Source organism: Rhagoletis zephyria, unplaced genomic scaffold (genome assembly GCF_001687245.7).
Source record: "Rhagoletis zephyria isolate East Lansing unplaced genomic scaffold, Rhagoletis_zephyria_1.1 Rzeph_scaffold_02817, whole genome shotgun sequence".
NCBI lineage: Eukaryota > Metazoa > Arthropoda > Insecta > Diptera > Tephritidae > Rhagoletis > Rhagoletis zephyria.
The window spans coordinates 49,868-71,091 of NW_016159901.1; the positions used below are offsets into that span (position 1 = coordinate 49,868).

At 38.4% G+C, this 21,224-nt stretch overlaps 1 protein-coding gene across 2 annotated transcripts; it reads left to right on the top strand.

The window, feature by feature from the left end:
- Positions 1-15,950: 15,950 nt before the first annotated feature.
- On the top strand, positions 15,951-18,916 carry LOC108367789 (probable RNA 3'-terminal phosphate cyclase-like protein). Of its 2 annotated transcripts, XM_017622484.1 has the most exons (5): positions 15,951-16,355; positions 16,417-17,163; positions 17,218-17,374; positions 17,430-17,625; positions 18,365-18,916. In XM_017622484.1, the coding sequence occupies exons 1-4, from the start codon at positions 16,293-16,295 to the stop codon at positions 17,606-17,608; spliced, it is 1,146 nt and encodes a 381-aa protein (XP_017477973.1). In that variant the 5' UTR covers positions 15,951-16,292; the 3' UTR covers positions 17,609-17,625; positions 18,365-18,916. The 2 variants fall into 2 exon arrangements, with proteins under 2 accessions (XP_017477973.1, XP_017477972.1); XM_017622483.1 differs by lacking the exon at positions 18,365-18,916 and having other exon boundaries at positions 17,430-17,687.
- The last annotated feature ends 2,308 nt before the right edge of the window (positions 18,917-21,224 follow it).

Here is a 21,224-nt window from a genome sequence, read left to right on the forward strand (position 1 = left end):
AAGTCTAAGCGGTAGAAGTTATAGCACTATTTCGGAGATCACCACATCTCCTCATCAGACTTCTTTTTTTCCTAATAAGCAATCGTGGTACAAAGCTCAATAAAAATATTAAAAATAAAAATGTTAACAAGCCACAATAACAGTGACAAAATACATTTTTTTTATATTTGATATTTTTAGCCATTCAATTTTTTTTTCGTGCAACCCTGCGTGAGTTGAACGCAAAAGTTGCCTGTAAAATCGCCTCGTGCGAAAGCCCTATAAGAAAACAGTATGCTAATAAAAATGAAGTTTACAAAAGAAAAGGGACGTTCAGTGAGTGAGTGCGTTCACAAACCAGTGTTGTCCAATGTATCGACTTTGTTTGGTACAATGTATTTTTCAACACCCTTACTACGTAGAATTCTCCTTTCTGTGTGACATAACTGGGGCTACCGCCCCAGTGATGTAACCTTGGGAAAGGATGAGGTAACTAGAATTCCCTTTCTGTGTGGTAAACCTGGGGCTGCCGCCCCAGTGATGTCTATTTTGGTTACGGGTGTTTTATAAAAATATCTTGTATATAAAAATGTATATACAAATTTATAACAAAAATTTGCAACAAATACGATATTTCCAACCGACATTATTGTTAAATTAGTGCACAGATTTAGTAAATTAAATTTTTGTAATAAAGCGTGAACTGTTGTCTACAAGTGTGTGTAAAAGTTTTTTCATTCGATTCACGCGTTTAGGCACAGCAACCCAAAATCGTTGTACAAATTCATAAGGAGTACCCCAAACAAATACAAGTGTGCAGAAAACACACATTCCAACTAAATTAAGCTCTTTGAACGTTTATCTATTTCATATTTTATTAATTTCATTATTTAACGATGAGGAACACGTTTATAAATTTGTTTACTTTTCTTTAGAGAACCCAACCAGTATGAAAGTGCAAGTATGGACAATTAAGGCCTGCTCAAACAGGCGTGGTGCGGTACAGCGCGGTATAGCAAGAAACATTGTTGCCAGATGACGAGCTCAAATTAACGGCACGCTTTTAGCAGCACTTCTCGATGAAGAAAACAGAAGGTATGAATATGCCTATATCTTTGTTTTATCCTACAAAGTTCTTAATTTATGTATATGTTTAAGAAAAAGAATACACGAAATAAATTTGAGAAGAAAAGAAGATGGTGAATTTTCCAGCCTGATGCCCCAACTGCGTGACCACGAAGAGAGATTTCTTAAATATTTCCATATTTACGCTCCATTTTGTACGTTTTGAGAAAGAATAAACTCCACTAAAATTCCCGTTCATATTTCTGAGCAACATTGCTAGATTTGAAAAATATTTTTGAACAAACGAAAAAGTTCAACTTTATTTTATTTCCTTTGTGAGAAACAAAACCAAAGAATATCACATTTATTACTACGTTTATACGCACGTAATATTTGCAAATAACAATTTGCAAAATGGTAAAATTTGCCGTATAAACGCTGAGTTAATTTTTTATTTGCAAATAACTAAATCACGCAAATAAGTATTGATTAGTGGTACTATTTGCAAATAAGCGCAAGACGCCGCCATTCTTAGGTTTATTTTCTTCTTCGATGGCCATCTTATTGCCTTTTTATAATCAAGACGTTGCCATTTTTAACTTTATTTTCTCTTTCTATGGTCATATTATTGCCTTTTTATAATCAGGCAATATTAAAAAAGAATTTTTCACCATCGAATAAACAGTGAGTTAGGTATTTGCCAACTATTTTTATTTGCAAAAAGCTTACGTATAAACGTAGTATATGCCAATAAATGTATTACGAGCACTTTTAAAACTCACTTTTTTTTAATAAAAAAGGTAGAATTTATAATCTGTAACACTTTTGTAGGTAAAATATGTGGTAGAACTCTAGCTCTAAATTGCAACTCTGCTTACGATATATCTGCTTATACCGCGCGGTCAACTGTGCATGCTGCGGTAGAGTTCTGTACCGCGGTGCACCGCACTTCCAATACCGCGTCTGTTTGAGTGTTCCCATATACCGCCATGGTATTTGATACCGCATATCGTACGGGATTATACCGCACTGTACCGCACCGCACCTGTTTGAGCAGGCCTTTAAGAAGATGGCCGCATGTGTGATTAAGTGTTGCCAGAATACATTTCAAAATGTGTTGCCAGATGTTCTAACCGTAAGAATATTATAAAGGCGAATGTGATAAGTGCTATTGTATTATGAGTTTAATAGCAATTATGAGTATTATGTGTTCAATAGCAATTATGAATATTATGTACGCAGAATTCTACGATGTCAGTAGCTTTGACACAAAACTCTTTTAGCGTAGGCGGGCTTCGGCCGCGCTTAGGGATTATAACCCTCACTACGCAGAATTCTCCTTTTTGTGTTGCCTTGTGAAGTGTATAAAACACCTTCTGACATCGTAGTATTTATGACGCAAAACTCTTTCTGCGTAGGCGGCCTTCGGCCGCGCTTAGGGATTATAACCCTCACAAAGTAGAATTCTCTTTCTGTGTTGCGAAGAAAATGAGCAGAAGTATTTTTGAGCAGAACTTCTCTCTGCGTAGGCGGCCTGCGGCCGCGCTTAAGGAGTATAACCCTAACAATGTAGAATTCTCTTTCCGTGTGGGGAAGAAAATAAGCAGAAGTATTTTTGAGCAGAAATTCTTTCTGCGTAGGCGGCCTACGGCCGCGCTTAGGGATTACAACCCTCACAAAGTAGAATTCTCTTCCTGCGTTGCGAAGAAAATGAGAAGAAGTATTTTTGAGCAGAACTTCTCTCATAGAACTCATAATAAAATAGAACTTATCATATTCGCCTTTATAATATTCTTACGCTTGAACCTCCGGCAACACATTTTGAAACGTATTCTGGCAACACTTAATCACACATGCGGCCATCTTCGTTTCGGTAATTGTCCATACTTGCACTTTCATACTGGTTGGGTTCTCTAAAGAAAAGTAAACAAATTTATAAACGTGTTCCTCTTCGTTAAATAATGAAATTAATAAAATATGAAATAGAAAAACGTTCAAAGAGCTTAATTTAGTTGGAATGTGTGTTTCCTGCACACTTGTATTTGTTTGAAATGGTTTGTTATCGTACATTTTGTTAGGTGAAATTTTCAACTTTAACAACAAATTACTCGTAAACTATGAGTTTCCTCGCCGTCCGGTTTTCAGTTTCGTGATGTGTACCACCCCCTCTACACCCCCCATAAAGTCGTCTTGTTCAAAGTCGCGAAGTCAACCCAGAGTCCGAGCTGTTTCGAGAAGAGGACACTTACGATCCAATACGTACCAACTTTCGACCTCTATTACCCATTTTGTTGAGTACGGGAATGAATTCTGGGGGTAATTATCTAGTTGGGCTTTCAACCCCCAAAATTTTTTGTTAATAACTTTTGATCGGGTAAAAAAAGTTAATTTCCGCTTTCGGATTCTTATTATTGGGGTCAGACGCGTCTAATGGTACCCCCTCTCCAAAAGTTTGACCAATATTGGGGGTTGAAAGCCCACCTAGATAATTACGGATTGTAACCCTCACTTCCTTCTCCTTTATGTATTGCCATAAAAAGAAGCCGAAGTATTTCTGCGCAGAACTTCTTTCTAAATAGGCGGCCTTCGGCCGCAGTTAGGGATTATAACCCTCACAGAGTAGAATTCTCTTTCTGTGTTGCGAAGAAAAGGCGCTGAACACCTTTTGCAGAGAACACCTTTCTGCGTAGGTTAATAACTTTTGATCGGGTAAAAAAAGTTAATTTCCGCTTTCGGATTCTTGTTATTGGGATCCAGACGATTCTAATGGTACCCCCTTTCCAAAATTTTGACCAATTTTGGGGGTTGAAAGCTCACCTAGATAATTACCATTCTGGGCTATTTTGGGCACCCGGGGGATCCCACGTTGTGCACGGGAAAGAACCTAGTTATAGCTGAAATACAATAGCCCTGTTCGCGTACGCACTGTCCAGTAAAATCCGGTACTAAATTTACTGGGTTTTACTGGATGTCGTTTTCGTACGCAAAAACATGCAAGAAACCAGCGAAAGAGAAAGAATTGAGAGAGAAAATTTTTAATAGTACCTATTTGTTAGTAAGAAAAACAGATGATAGCATGCACAATGCATTTCACATTACCAAAAGAGTTGTTTGTAGTGATTTTAGGGTTGCAATTGACAAAATAAACCTATTAAATATACATTAAGATGGGAAATACCCTTCTTCTTCGAAAATTGCGTCGGAAAATAACAAATTAATCAGCTGTTCATAAATCATGCAACTTCTTGCTGGTTTTGCGTTTTCGTGCTTGCATATTTCTCTCATTGGGAGTAAATATTGGCTTACTCTCCGAAATTTGCTTCCTGGCAAGTTACTGGATATTTTTTGCTGGAGAATACGAAAACAACTAACGCCACCGAACTGACCACAGCGAAATTCGCGCGGGCCAAAATTAGAACACCCGCAAGCCTATGAAATTGAACACAGCCAAAGCGAAATGCGAAGTTCGTTCGCTGGGTTTCATGGCGATAGATTTATTTCTATCGCCCTGCTGGGCGATGACAGCTGTATGAGCCAAAGGTGACCGTATTTCTTTTTTGCTTTCAAAGTTTTAGAAGAAAATAACATAAACACGAGTTATTTTTGTTGTTTGAAAAACATAGTTGTGGATTCGTTTAATCTGGCTTGAATTAAAATAATATATAATAATCTCTTTTTGTTTTACATTTATATTTGTTATCATTTTCTCATTTCTAAATATGGTTTTGTTTTTTCTAAATATGGTCACCCAAATTGTAAAGGCGACCAAATGGTATCAGCTGTTTCTGCTACCGCTCTAATTCTGTTTAAGTATGCGAAATAGCTCGAATGAAGCAACATCGCAAATCGGCGAAGTTTGCCGTTCGCCGGTATTGTATTTCAAGCATTATGGTGATTCGGTAAACAAAATTGCAGCAGGCTGACGGCTAGGAATGAAACGATACCATGCAGGTATCGATACCTTTACTTGGAAGTAGTGGCTTTGTTTCTTTTCCTTTCTAGCAGATAATTATCAGGAAGAAGAAGAATGGGAAAATTGAGGGAATTACGCTCACAGAGAGCAAAATAACCCCACGTCTCAGTTTTCTACTAAATGTGGCTTAACATCTGTCAAATTTCTGTTTTAACTTTGTCCCGTTTTCTCAGGTGGGCAACTGTCTGTTTTAACATATCACTAAAAAGAAGTCTGATGAGGAGATGTGGTGATCTCCGAAATAGTGCTATAACTTCTACCGCTTAGACTTTGTTGCTTTTTCAATTTTTCCTAATAAACAATCGTGGTACAAAGCTCAATAAAAATATTTAAAAAAAAATATCAAAATATTCGCCATAAAAAGGCGTTTGCATTGTCCAACTTTGCATTCTACTTTTGGTTGAACGGCCTTTCATTTAATCGCTTTCAACAAAGTTGGTCGCCAGCCAACATTTAGCCATTCAACTTTTTTTCCGCAAAATCGCCTCGTGCGAACACCTTTTTACTTTCAGCGACAATTTTTCAAGCGGTTAACACCAAATAAAGAAACGTTCCATAAAAGCGAACTATATTTTCTCAAATAAAAGGTCTACAATTTTATTTCGATTATCATTTATCTATTGGCTTAATCTTCGCTATTCTCAATAATCTACAACAGGTTATGGACCAAGAAGCTTCCAATTGAATAAATTAAGATCAGATCACGTCGTCGAGCAGTGTTAGGTGTATGCACAACTTTTTTTTTTCATCAAGTCGTCTCGTCGAAGCGTACATGGAAAAGTTTTTGCATCGAAAAAAATTGAGACTGAGTATACAGAGTTTTGAAAACAAAAAAAAAAAACAATAGTGGTGGAAAATTAATCTAAAATCATCGCCGTAAAAACAACAGGTGTATTTCACAATTGTGTGCAATATTTGCAAGTCACGGTTACCCGTTACGTCCAGTTATCGTACGGTATACACTAAAAGTATATTCGATCGCCGTCATCGAATTACAAGAAAAGCAAGACGAAACAGTGGATTCCAAGAAAAACGAAAATATCGTCGTATATTTATTTCAAATATTTTGCCTTGAATTTCTTATTTAAAAATGGATTCTTTTGCAGACAAAAGAGAGGAAACTAACTTCGTCGGACACAAATTAAATGGTTCAAATTATAGCCTATGGAAATTTCAAATAACCGCGTACATTAGGGCACGTGGTCTAACCGACAATATACATGGAAAAGTACCAGCACAAGACGCTCCAGACCTGGAGAAAGAGCAATATGAGCGAAATGAAGGAAAATCAATGAACGCGATAATTCAATCAATAGACACAGAGCGTGCAAGTCTTGTATTGGCATGCAACACAGCAAAAGAAATGATGTAAAAGTTAAGCAGTGTCTACGAAAAGAATTCCGAAATTCGCATAATGACACTTTACGAAGAATATTTCTCGCTCAAAATGGCGGATGATGAAACAGTCGCCGGATACTTTGCCAAAGTGAACCAGTTGGCATCTGAAATCGAGCAGCAAGGCGAGAAATTGTCTGACACGTTGAAAATGATGCGTATAATTAGCAGTCTGCCGGTTAAATTCAACAACTACAAAACGGTTTGGTATAATACCAAAGACACCCGCACACTTGATACGTTGATGTCATCACTGCAGTTAGAAGAGGACAATTTAAACCGCATTAGCGGATAACAAGTCTCCACATCAGATGCAGCATTTGCAGCAATGCATAAACGAAAAACTGAATTGAACCAAAATCAAAATTTAACATAAACGATTTAAAAAAGAAAACCAAATGCAATGCATGTGGCCAGACCGGACATTGGGCAAAGGACAAAAAATGTCCAAAGCACAAATTTGCATCCAGTGGAAGCAAAAAGAAGGCAGATTCAGGTGGCAATGAGGTTTCATGGTGTTCTGTTGTAAGTTCGGACGGAAAAGACGAATCAAAATCAGATTTTTGGTGTGCTGATTCCGGTGCATCAAGCCACATGACTTCCCGTCGTGAATGGTTTACAGAGTTAAAATATTACACCGGAAATAAAACGGTCAAGTTAGCCGATCGCTTCAGCTTAGAAATACGTGGAATTGGCACAATTCTAATCGATGCAAGGGTAAACAATCCGTGGGAGCCACGTCGTTTGGAAAACGTTTTATACGTACCAAAGATTAAGGAAAATTTATTTTCAACTGCATTATTGACGGAAAAAGGTTCAACTGTATTAATCGACAAAAATGGTTGCAGAATAATCGACAAAGCTAACAGAATTGTTGCAACCGGTAAGCTTAACGAAATGAATCAGCTCCGAATGGATTTTCGTTTGCGCATAGATGAANTGAAATCATCGCCGTAAAAACAACAGGTGTATTTCACAATTGTGTGCAATATTCGCAAGTCACGGTTACCCGTTACGTCCAGTTATCGTACGGTATACACTAAAAGTATATTCGATCGCCGTCATCGAATTACAAGAAAAGCAAGACGAAACAGTGGATTCCAAGAAAAACGAAAATATCGTCGTATATTTATTTCAAATATTTTGCCTTGAATTTCTTATTTAAAAATGGATTCTTTTGCAGACAAAAGAGAGGAAACTAACTTCGTCGGACACAAATTAAATGGTTCAAATTATAGGCTATGGAAATTTCAAATAACCGCGTACATTAGGGCACGTGGTCTAACCGACAATATACATGGAAAAGTACCAGCACAAGACGCTCCAGACCTGGAGAAAGAGCAATATGAGCGAAATGAAGGAAAATCAATGAACGCGATAATTCAATCAATAGACACAGTGCGTGCAAATCTTGTATTGGCATGCAACACGCAAAAGAAATGATGGAAAAGTTAAGCAGTGTCTACGAAAAGAATTCCGCAATTCGCATAATGACACTTTACGAAGAATATTTCTCGCTCAAAATGGCGGATGATGAAACCCGTCGCCGGATACTTTGCCAAAGTGAACCAGTTGGCATCTGAAATCGAGCAGCAAGGCGAGAAATTGTCTGACACGTTGAAAATGATGCCTATAATTAGCAGTCTGCCGGTTAAATTCAACAACTACAAAACGGTTTGGTATAATACCAAAGACACCCGCACACTTGATACGTTGATGTCATCACTGCAGTTAGAAGAGGACAATTTAAACCGCATTAGCGGATAACAAGTCTCCACATCAGATGCAGCATTTGCAGCAATGCATAAACGAAAAACTGAATTGAAACCAAAATCAAAATTTAACATAAACGATTTAAAAAAGAAAACCAAATGCAATGCATGTGGCCAGACCGGACATTGGGCAAAGGACAAAAAATGTCCAAAGCACAAATTTGCATCCAGTGGAAGCAAAAAGAAGGCAGATTCAGGTGGCAATGAGGTTTCATGGTGTTCTGTTGTAAGTTCGGACGGAAAAGACGAATCAAAATCAGATTTTTGGTGTGCTGATTCCGGTGCATCAAGCCACATGACTTCCCGTCGTGAATGGTTTACAGAGTTAAAATATTACACCGGAAATAAAACGGTCAAGTTAGCCGATCGCTTCAGCTTAGAAATACGTGGAATTGGCACAATTCTAATCGATGCAAGGGTAAACAATCCGTGGGAGCCACGTCGTTTGGAAAACGTTTTATACGTACCAAAGATTAAGGAAAATTTATTTTCAACTGCATTATTGACGGAAAAAGGTTCAACTGTATTAATCGACAAAAATGGTTGCAGAATAATCGACAAAGCTAACAGAATTGTTGCAACCGGTAAGCTTAACGAAATGAATCAGCTCCGAATGGATTTTCGTTTGCGCATAGATGAATATGCGAATGTAGCGGCTGTATCACTTCAACATTGGCATCGTCGTCAGGGTCATATCAATGTTGAGTCTATCAAAAGGATGTGTAAAGATGGTCTAGTAATGGGTGTCGNTAACAAGTCTCCACATCAGATGCAGCATTTGCAGCAATGCATAAACGAAAAACTGAATTGAAACCAAAATCAAAATTTAACATAAACGATTTAAAAAAGAAAACCAAATGCAATGCATGTGGCCAGACCGGACATTGGGCAAAGGACAAAAAATGTCCAAAGCACAAATTTGCATCCAGTGGTGGCAATGAGGTTTCATGGTGTTCTGTTGTAAGTTCGGACGGAAAAGACGAATCAAAATCAGATTTTTGGTGTGCTGATTCCGGTGCATCAAGCCACATGACTTCCCGTCGTGAATGGTTTACAGAGTTAAAATATTACACCGGAAATAAAACGGTCAAGTTAGCCGATCGCTTCAGCTTAGAAATACGTGGAATTGGCACAATTCTAATCGATGCAAGGGTAAACAATCCGTGGGAGCCACGTCGTTTGGAAAACGTTTTATACGTACCAAAGATTAAGGAAAATTTATTTTCAACTGCATTATTGACGGAAAAAGGTTCAACTGTATTAATCGACAAAAATGGTTGCAGAATAATCGACAAAGCTAACAGAATTGTTGCAACCGGTAAGCTTAACGAAATGAATCAGCTCCGAATGGATTTTCGTTTGCGCATAGATGAATATGCGAATGTAGCGGCTGTATCACTTCAACATTGGCATCGTCGTCAGGGTCATATCAATGTTGAGTCTATCAAAAGGATGTGTAAAGATGGTCTAGTAATGGGTGTCGAGCTGTCGGACAGCGAACATTTTTTCTGCGAAGACTGTCAATTCGGTAAAATGTCCAGATCATCACATAAAAGATTGCCTCAACGACAATGTTCATCGGTTCCGGGCGAGTATTTACATATGGATGTGCGCGGTCCCATGGAAGAGAGTGGAATTGGNGTAAAATGTCCAGATCATCACATAAAAGATTGCCTCAACGACAATGTTCATCGGTTCCGGGGGAGTATTTACATATGGATGTGCGCGGTCCCATGGAAGAGAGTGGAATTGGCGGCTACAATTATTATTTTTTGATTAAAGACGAAGCAACAACCTTTCGATTTACGTATTTGCTGAAGACCAAGGATGAGGTATATGAATGTTTGAAATCGTTTATCCCCATGGCTCGCAATATGAATGGTGCTCAAATTCGTTCGTTTTGATAATGGGACGAAATTTGTGAATCAAAGGGTCAAGAAATTACTCAGCGATGAAGGCATTCAAATTGAATACATCACACCATATACCCCGGAACAGAATGGTCGAGTTGAACGAGAAAATAGAACCATCCAGGAAAGTGCAAGAACCATGCTGATTGCAAGCGGGTTGTCCAAGTTTTTATGGCCTGAGGCGGTACGAACAGCCACATACTTGTTGAATCGTACAACAAATAGCAAGTGTATTGGCAGCACACCATACGAAAAATGGTTTGGTCGAAAACCATACTTGGGTCATATCAAGATCTTTGGAACTGAATGTTTTGTACAAGTTCCAGTGCAAAAGGGTCGGAAGAAGTGGGATCCAAAGGCAAAAAAGGTGCATTTAGTTGGTTTTGAGCCCACTATCAAGAATTTTCGCTTATATGATCCAGAGAACCAAAAGATCTTTCTCGGCTGTTATGTTCGTTTCCATGAAGTTGATTCAAAAAGGTTCGTAATTCGGGACAGCTCCGATAGTGAAGAGGAGGTAATTGTTCGGTATCAAGCACCAAATAGTGAAGCTGTTACCAGCGATGATGATCATTTTGAAGACGCACAAGAAGACAACGTAGGCCAAAGAAACAACCAAAGGTATGAATTACGACAAGAAATCAAGCCCCCAGAGCGTTTGATTGAAACTGTATGTTCTGCGACCGTGATTGAGCCGGTAACATATGAAGAGGCAGTGCAATCGACAAATGCAGAGCAGTGGAAGCGTGCAATGGAGGAAGAGTACAATTCGTTAATCAAGAACAACACCTGGGATTTGGTTGAACCACCTGAAAGGCAAAAGGTTATCGACAATCGCTGGGTATTCAAATTGAAAGAGAATAGAGATGGTTCAATCGAAAGATACAAAGCTCGTATGGTAATTCGTGGCTTCACGCAACAATATGGTGTGGACTATGAGGAATCATTCAGCCCCGTAGTTAAGTACACATCGATTCGCGCAATTTTATCATTGGCAGCAATGAATAAAATGCAGTTAAAGCAGTTGACGTCAAGACTGCATTCCTGTATGGAAACCTGAAAGAACATATTTTCATGAGACAACCGGTTGGATATAACGATGGTAGTGGGCGTGTATGTAAATTGAATAAAAGTTTGTATGGTCTGAAGCAGGCGTCACGGTGCTGGAACGGGGAATTTACGTCGTTTCTCGTCGCAATGTGGACGCATGTGTATTCACTCGCTACAAAGATGGTGCAATGACAGTAATTGCAATTTACGTGGATGATGGTTTAATAGTAACCAACGACAAAGGTGAAGTCGATGCAATTATTTTACATCTACGCGAAAGGTTCGAGATACAAGTTTCAGATGTAAATCGTTTTTTGGGTCTCGAGGTTCAACAGCTTCAAGATGGATCAATACACATACACCAGGGTGCTTATGCCAAGAAAATATTGAATCGGTTTGGCATGATAGAATGTAAAATTGTGTCAACACCAATGGATCACAATCAGAATCTTGGCGATTTCGTAAATGACGAGGGAGACACAGCCTACCCCTACCGAGAAGCAGTAGGAAGCTTANGGCAAAAGGTTATCGACAATCGCTGGGTATTCAAATTGAAAGAGAATAGAGATGGTTCAATCGAAAGATACAAAGCTCGTATGGTAATTCGTGGCTTCACGCAACAATATGGTGTGGACTATGAGGAATCATTCAGCCCCGTAGTTAAGTACACATCGATTCGCGCAATTTTATCATTGGCAGCAATGAATAAAATGCAGTTAAAGCAGTTGACGTCAAGACTGCATTCCTGTATGGAAACCTGAAAGAACATATTTTCATGAGACAACCAGTTGGATATAACGATGGTAGTGGGCGTGTATGTAAATTGAATAAAAGTTTGTATGGTCTGAAGCAGGCGTCACGGTGCTGGAACGGGGAATTTACGTCGTTTCTCGTCGCAATGTGGACGCATGTGTATTCACTCGCTACAAAGATGGTGCAATGACAGTAATTGCAATTTACGTGGATGATGGTTTAATAGTAACCAACGACAAAGGTGAAGTCGATGCAATTATTTTACATCTACGCGAAAGGTTCGAGATACAAGTTTCAGATGTAAATCGTTTTTTGGGTCTCGAGGTTCAACAGCTTCAAGATGGATCAATACACATACACCAGGGTGCTTATGCCAAGAAAATATTGAATCGGTTTGGCATGATAGAATGTAAAATTGTGTCAACACCAATGGATCACAATCAGAATCTTGGCGATTTCGTAAATGACGAGGGAGACACAGCCTACCCCTACCGAGAAGCAGTAGGAAGCTTAATGTATTTGGCAACCGGGACACGTCCAGATATAAGTTATGCCGTCGGCGTTGTAACTGCCATACCTAAACAAAAGCGTTGGGCGGAGCGGTTTTTGAAGCCTAGCGTTAGCGCCGAAGTGCCATGCCTAAACAAAAGCGTCAACGCTACGTCAAATGCAGAAATAACACCAAAAATAAGCATAGGTTTGTTTGTGTGTAACACGAAAATGACAGTTTTGCCATTTTCTGCAGCCAACTTCAATACCTAACGCCCTGTCAAAATCGGATTTTCCAACCTCTCAGCGTTGAAGCCGCGTTGTTTCGGTATGCTTCATACAAATTGTATGGGCATGAGAATTTATTGACAGCCAGACAACGCTGACGCTTTTGTTTAGGTATGACAGTAAGTCGGTATCTCGAGAAGCCAACTTCAGCTCATGTGAATGCAGTGAAGCGCATTCTGAGGTATGTGAGGGGCACAATCCAAATGGGTATTCTTTATAAAAGCGATACTCAACTGAATCTGGTTGGATATAGCGATGCTGACTACGCTGGAGATAGTGCAACAAGAAGATCAACAAGCGGTTATGTTTTCAGCATTGGCTGCGGTNGGTATGGTAATTCGTGGCTTCACGCAACAATATGGTGTGGACTATGAGGAAACATTCAGCCCCGTAGTTAAGTACACATCGATTCGCGCAATTTTATCATTGGCAGCAATGAATAAAATGCAGTTAAAGCAGTTTGCCGTCAAGACTGCATTCCTGTATGGAAACCTGAAAGAACATATTTTCATGAGACAACCGGTTGGATATAACGATGGTAGTGGGCGTGTATGTAAATTGAATAAAAGTTTGTATGGTCTGAAGCAGGCGTCACGGTGCTGGAACGGGGAATTTACGTCGTTTCTCGTCGCAATGTGGACGCATGTGTATTCACTCGCTACAAAGATGGTGCAATGACAGTAATTGCAATTTACGTGGATGATGGTTTAATAGTAACCAACGACAAAGGTGAAGTCGATGCAATTATTTTACATCTACGCGAAAGGTTCGAGATACAAGTTTCAGATGTAAATCGTTTTTTGGGTCTCGAGGTTCAACAGCTTCAAGATGGATCAATACACATACACCAGGGTGCTTATGCCAAGAAAATATTGAATCGGTTTGGCATGATAGAATGTAAAATTGTGTCAACACCAATGGATCACAATCAGAATCTTGGCGATTTCGTAAATGACGAGGGAGACACAGCCTACCCCTACCGAGAAGCAGTAGGAAGCTTAATGTATTTGGCAACCGGGACACGTCCAGATATAAGTTATGCCGTCGGCGTTGTAACTGCCATACCTAAACAAAAGCGTTGGGCGGAGCGGTTTTTGAAGCCTAGCGTTAGCGCCGAAGTGCCATGCCTAAACAAAAGCGTCAACGCTACGTCAAATGCAGAAATAACACCAAAAATAAGCATAGGTTTGTTTGTGTGTAACACGAAAATGACAGTTTTGCCATTTTCTGCAGCCAACTTCAATACCTAACGCCCTGTCAAAATCGGATTTTCCAACCTCTCAGCGTTGAAGCCGCGTTGTTTCGGTATGCTTCATACAAATTGTATGGGCATGAGAATTTATTGACAGCCAGACAACGCTGACGCTTTTGTTTAGGTATGACAGTAAGTCGGTATCTCGAGAAGCCAACTTCAGCTCATGTGAATGCAGTGAAGCGCATTCTGAGGTATGTGAGGGGCACAATCCAAATGGGTATTCTTTATAAAAGCGATACTCAACTGAATCTGGTTGGATATAGCGATGCTGACAACGCTGGAGATAGTGCAACAAGAAGATCAACAAGCGGTTATGTTTTCAGCATGGGCTTCGGTGTCATTAGTTGGGCATCAATGAGGCAACAATCTGTTTCAACATCTTCAATAGAATCTGAGTATATTGCGGCATGTCAAGCAATATAGGAGCTGGTCTGGTCTGTTATTGAGATCAGATTTGGATGCAAAATTGTATATGGATAATCAGAGCGCAATACATCTGATTAAAAATCCGGTGTTCCACAAAAGAACAAAACACATCGATGTTCAATACCATTTCATCAGAGAAAGGTATCAAGATGGTTGCTTCGACTTGGGATATTTTAGCACTGATGAACAAATAGCGGACATTCTTACCAAGCCGTTGAATAAGAGTCGACATAAATATCTCTGTGGTTTGATGGAGTTGACATCATAAGTTTTCGTTTTGTTTGCAACAATGAGTGGGAGTGTTGAAAAATACATTGTACCAAACAAAGTCGATAAATTGGACAACACTGGTTTGTGAACGCACTCACTCACTGAACGTCCCTTTTCTTTTGTAAACTTCATTTTTATTAGCATACTGTTTTCTTATAGGGCTTTCGCACGCGGCGATTTTTCAGGCAACTTTTGCGTTCAACTCACTCAGGGTTGCACGAAAAAAAAAGTGGAATGGCTAAAAATATCAAATATAAAAAAAATGTATTTTGTCACTGTTATTGTGGCTTGTTAACATTTTTATTTTTAATATTTTTATTGAGCTTTGTACCACGATTGCTTATTAGGAAAAAAAGAAGTCTGATGAGGAGCTGTGGTGATCTCCTAAATAGTGCTATAACTTCTACCACTTAGACTTTATTGCTTTTTCAATTTTTCCTAATAAACAATCGTGGTACAAAGCTCAATAAAAATATTAAAAATATCAAAATATTCGCCATAAAAAGGCGTTTGCATTGTCCAACTTTGCATTCTATTTTTGGTTGAACGGCCTTTCATTTAATCGCTTTCAACAAAGTTGGTCGCCAGCCAACATTTAGCCATTCAACTTTTTTTCCGCAAAATCGCCTCGTGCGAACACCTTTTTACTTTCAGCGACAATTTTTCAAGCGGTTAACACCAAATAAAAAACGTTCCATAAAAGCGAACTATATTTTCTCAAATAAAAAGTCTACAATTTTATTTCGATTATCATTTATCTATTGGCTTAATCTGCGCTATTCTCAATAATCTACAACAAAGGGTTATAATCCCTAAGCGCGGCCAAAGGCCGCCTACGCAGATAGGTGTTCTCTGCAAAGGGTGTTCAGCCCCCCTTCTTCGGACGCAAGTTTAACTTTGTTTTTTACTTGCCAAAAATCTAAAATTGCCCTATTTTAAAACAGCTCCCAAGGGGTTTTTAGGGGGGGAGCAGGTATGATGAGGGGTGACTTTTCATAAAGCGGCGTTCATCCTCCTTCGTTTAGGAGGGGTTTGGGGATCCACGGCCCCCCCTCCGCCCCCACAGCTAAATCGTTATACAAACAGCTAAAGATTTCCCTTTGTTTGAAATGGTTTGTTATCGTACATTTTGTTGGGTTAAATTTTGTGATGTGTAGGACCCCCTCTACCCTCCCACAAAAGTCATTTTGTTCAAAGCGTGGTGCACTCTGACGAAGTTTTACCCGGACTCTTACTCCGAAATTCAATTACCAACTGTTTGCATTTAAGTGACAAAAACCACGTGAATCACCTGTTTCTCAAATACTGGGCACGAAATGTGATTTTTTGCGTTCCTGTACTTCTGGACTTTGTTTCACTTTTGATAGCAAACTTTTCGCTATTCTCTAATTACCGGATCCGGTCCGGATTGTTAGGGAAAAAACCTACTTTTCCAAGTTTCGCTTTTAATCGTTCCACTCTATAGACATCGATGATGTGTCGAGAATTAAACAAATTGTATGTGTATGTGTCGATGTCATAATCGATTTTTTTTTGGACTTCTTGTCGGTGCTGCCAAACCTCGTTTGTTTACTCGCTTTGACGTTTGAATACACGTGCCCCAGATATAAACAATTTTACAGTTTTTAATTTTTTGAAAAATTTACATTAAACAGATTTGTAAAAATATGCCACCTATAGCACAAGAGGGAAATAGCTTAATTTATAAAGGCAGCAACTTCTTGAAACAGGTGAACTTGGAAAAATATTACTCGTACACTATTTTGAACCGGATGGTTGTTATATTTTCAGCGACTTATACTTTCCTGCCTTAGTGGAAAACCTGTGAAAATTACACATATTAATTTAGATGATGATAAGGCTCCTGGTCTTCGAGAATACGAAATAGGTTTCATACGGCTACTTGATAAACTAACAAATGGGACCAAAATTGAACTTAATCCATCGGGAACTTCAATACTCTTCACACCAGGTTTGTTATATGGCGGTGCATTGCAACACGACTGTTGCGTGTATCGTGGTATAGGCTACTTTTTGGATGCATTGATAGCCCTTGGCCCATTCTGTAAAAACCCAATTAACGCAACTCTAAAAGGTGTTACAAATAGCAAAGATTCGCCATCCATAGATCACATTAAAGGGTCAGCGCTACCTGTTTTAAAACGTTTCTTAATTGTGGATGATGGACTAGAGCTAAAAGTAGTACGTAGAGGTGTCCCTCCTCTTGGCGGTGGTGAAATCCAATTTCGATGTCCTGTGCGAAAAAATTTGCGGGCACTGCAATTACAATCACAAGGCATGGTAAAACGAATACGCGGCACAGTATACGCTTGCAAAGTATCGCCAGCAATGGCTAATCGTACGGTTGAAGCAGCAAAAGGAGTGATGCTAAAGTTTTTGCCTGACGTGTACATCTACACAGATCAGAATCGTGGTAAAATGTCTGGTAATTCCCCTGGATTCGGTATTTGTTTAATAGCAGAGACGACAGACGATGTTAGTTACGCCGCAGAAAGCATATCAAATAGCAAAGATGATGTATGTTTTCCCTATGTTATAAATATTAAAAATATAAAAGCATTACTTGAGCAGGGAAACGATCCGTCAGTACCTGAAGATTTGGGCCGTGAAGCTGCGATGAAGTTGCTTGATGAAATTTATCGCGGAGGTTGCTGCGACTCTTCGTATCAGTGGCTTGTTACTCTATTCATGGCGTTGAGTCAGAAAAATGTTTCAAAATTCTTGACTGGTAAAATGATGTTTTATTCAATATACATAGCTCTTTAATAAGTCTCCCTATTTAGGTCCACTTTCCACGTATACCATACACTTTCTGCAAAATTTGCGCGACTTCTTTTCTATAACATTCAAGTTGGAAAATCCAAAAAGTGACGATGAACAAGATGCACTGCCAGGGGCGCAAAAAGTACTGATGACATGCGTGGGTATCGGTTACACGAATATTAGTAAACGTGTCAACTAAATGGATTTTTATACATACAGTGGTGGAAGAAATAATAGAAACTTTTTACTTTGACCAGTTTTGGCTATATTACTATGTTTATTCGATGTTTAATATTTTTGTATAAAAGTCTAGCGCAATATATTAACACACACCATATAAATCCACATTTCAAAGTTTGTACAAAAATTATAAAAATTCAACAAATTTTATCAAAATTCCCCAAAAATTTCAAACTTTTCAATCAGATTTTTTTGAAAAATTTTGGGTATGCAGTTTTATAGCCCATTAAATTTTAGTAGGTAAAACTGCAAGCCGCAAGACGCTAGAAAATCGCGTTGATTTTTAATAATTTATTTAGCTGGCGGTGTTGTGCGTTTTCTTCCATATAAAGTATGCTCGACCATGCACAAAATTTCTTTTTATATGGAAGGAAATGCCTAGCAGCGTCAGCAAAAAAAAATATTAAAAATCAATGCGATTTTCTAGTGTCTTGCGGTTTGCACTTTTACCTCCTAAAATTTAATGGGCTATGAAACTGCATTACCAAAATTTTTCAAAAAAATCTGATTAAAAAGTTTGAAATTTTTGGGGGATTTTGTTAAAATTTGTTGAATTTTTATAATTTTTGTACAAACTTTGAAATATGGATTTATATAGTGTGTGTTATATATTGCGCTAGACTTTTATACAAAAACATTAAACATCGAATAAACAAAGTAATATAGCCAAAACTGGTCAAAGTAAAAAGTTTCTATTATTTCTTCCACCACTGTATATGTATTAGATCGTATCACAAGAAAAAGTTCAATTTGATCCAAGAGATTCTGAATACTCACTATGAGTGTATTAAAAAAGCCTACGTACATACATGGGCTAAAAAAAAAGAGGTAACCTTTGTATTATTTAGCTTTATTTTTATTGTTTTAAACAAGATGGTTGCTTTTGGACACAATTCATAAACGTATACTTGAAGCCTCAACAAAAATGTGTGTGGCTATCGAAGATCGAAAGTGAAATTCGTATTATGAGCTATGCAAGTGTGTCGAAATTTTCGTTAAGCATCGAATTTTTTGGCGAACAGGGCCTGAATCGCTGATATCGAACGTAACTCGAATCGAAATTCGATTATGAGATCGCGGCATTCGATAGCGAGTGTGCTTCATTCGTTTAAATTGTATTGTGGAGAAAGCAGCTGCCATTTTGTTTCATTCGATTCGAAACGAGTAATCACTCGATCACGAATGCCGCGATTCGGGCCCAGAATTTTGCTTTCGTTGGTGTAGCGAAGTGTCAGAAAATTGTGAAAAATTTATGATTTTGCATTTGATTTAGACACTATTTTTAAACAATTTTTATTAATTTTATGCAGTTCTAACGTCGTGAATACTAAATACAAGCTCGAAAGGCTAGTTTTACTTATGAAAGAAAATGCCAATACTCTGTTGGCAAGATCTCTGAGAACAAAATCATAGAACTGTTTATAGTTTTAATATATTTTAAATAGATTTGGATCACAAAATTTCTTAAATATATTCGATGTCAAAATATATTCGAAAGACTACACTTAACTCTCTCAAATTTGTTCTGCTCCTGGCCAGTTTTCTAAGCTCTCTCCTCCGACGAATCGTTGAGCCAGAACTCCGTTGTACTAATTTTTACCACGTTTTTATAAACTCGCTTTCTTTTTTATTTCATTTTAATTTGCACAAATTTACAATTTTATAAGCACACTATTTAGTTTGCTCGATTTGTAAACAAAGCTTCTCAGCGGTGAAAATATACTATTGTGAACAACCTAAACAAGCGAAATTCACAATAGCGCTATTCTTCATCGAATGAGCGCCATAATACCAAATGAAAATTCGTTCGATCAGCACTTTCGACCACAGTCGAAGATCGAATGCAACTCATAATACGGGCCAAAGTTTCTTCAAAGCAATTTTGATATATATTCATATTGAAGTAATTTATTTAGTATATTGCTTGTATTGAATCTAACTTTGTAACAAGGTGGCAACCGTCCGCAAAATATTTAAAATATTTTCTAACCACAACCTCTTTCGTCTGACATCCATATCGGGATATACATTTCAATTTTTTGCCTTTATTTAAGTCGAACTTGCTTTTTGAAACAGGGGGCAATCCTACTACATATAATTAGAAATCTCAAGGCTTTCGATCGATACTTATAGTGTAATAATCGATTTAATTTGAATTAAATTTTTTTTATTAGGTGGCAACTCTTTTTGAGAAATTAAGGATTTGTTACACATCCGCAGGCGATTGCCTTTAATTTGATACCTCATTTTGTAAAATCGAACTAACGGTACAGATTTGATATGACGAAAAAGTCTTCGCGTATTATGCATTCATATGCAGTGTTACCGCGACACACAGTGCCATATAAAATGTGGGCAAAAATAGAATTATGGACGGATTTAAATGAAAATTCGCTTCTTAGTAAAATTGAGGACGCTAAATTCAAAAATGCAAGTTTTCGGATAACTTTCATACTTTCACTGTAAATGCAGTTTGCAGTTGAAAATTTGGGTTCTTGTGGCTTTTACATTGGTATGTACATATAGCTCGTTCTATTTTCAAAAGTGAGGAGTCAAATGACAGGGCTTGGCCTGCAGATGTGCAATAAAGCTTTTTATTTTTGAAAAGGGTTGCCACCTGTTACAAATTTTATTAAAATTATTTAATAAGTTAAATGAATTAGATATTACAATATGGGTATCAATTGAACTAGTTTTGAAAATACTTTACTTCTAAACGACACGTAGAAGGGTTGCCACATGTTTAAAAAATCAATTTTACTTTAATTAAGGTACTAAGGTAACTGAAATATGTATATCAATATGAGTGTCAGACAAATGAAAAATTTTACATATTTAGCAAGAAATAAGTGAAGAGTAAAAACATTCCTGAGTTAATTTAAGAGTCCAGTATTTTAAAAGGAATGTAATCAGAACAAATCACTGATTAAAAATGTATGTATTTGTAATAAAATAACAAATGCGATGGCTTATGGTTTAACGTAATTATTATTTTAGCTTAATTAAATTCGACTTTACAAACAGGTGGCAACCCCATTCGTTGTTGTTATTGTTGTAGCGGCTACAACAACCCCGCCCAGATCGGTTGATATCTCTGTCGTTGTCGTCGAGTTCCACTAACGGCAGCCCCAAGAAGCGTGGAGCCTCTATGGGGACAGTCCACAGGGACGACGCCGTTAGGGTTGTGGGGTTTTCTGGGCATGCGAAGAGATGTTTCGAGTCGTGAGGGGTCTCTCCGCATGCCGGACATTCGTTCGGCACATCCGCATTTAGCCTACTCAGGTAGGAGTTTAGCCTGCTGCAGTAGCCAGCGCGAAGTTGGGCTATTGTTGTTCAGGTCTCCCGAGGCAGATGGAGCTCCGTCGCGTCGATGTCCAGTGTTTGGGTGTCTAGAACGGCATTCACAGGTCTAGAGTCTACATAACTCGAGACTGCGTCCCTGTGAATGCCGTTCAGGGTCTGTCAGTAAGCTGACGTGTCCAGAGGCTGCTTAATGAACCTCTGGACTTCGTCCGTCAGTTCATATAGATGCCTCCTGACGTGCCTTGGCGAGGGCTCCTCTGCAAGCAGCTGTC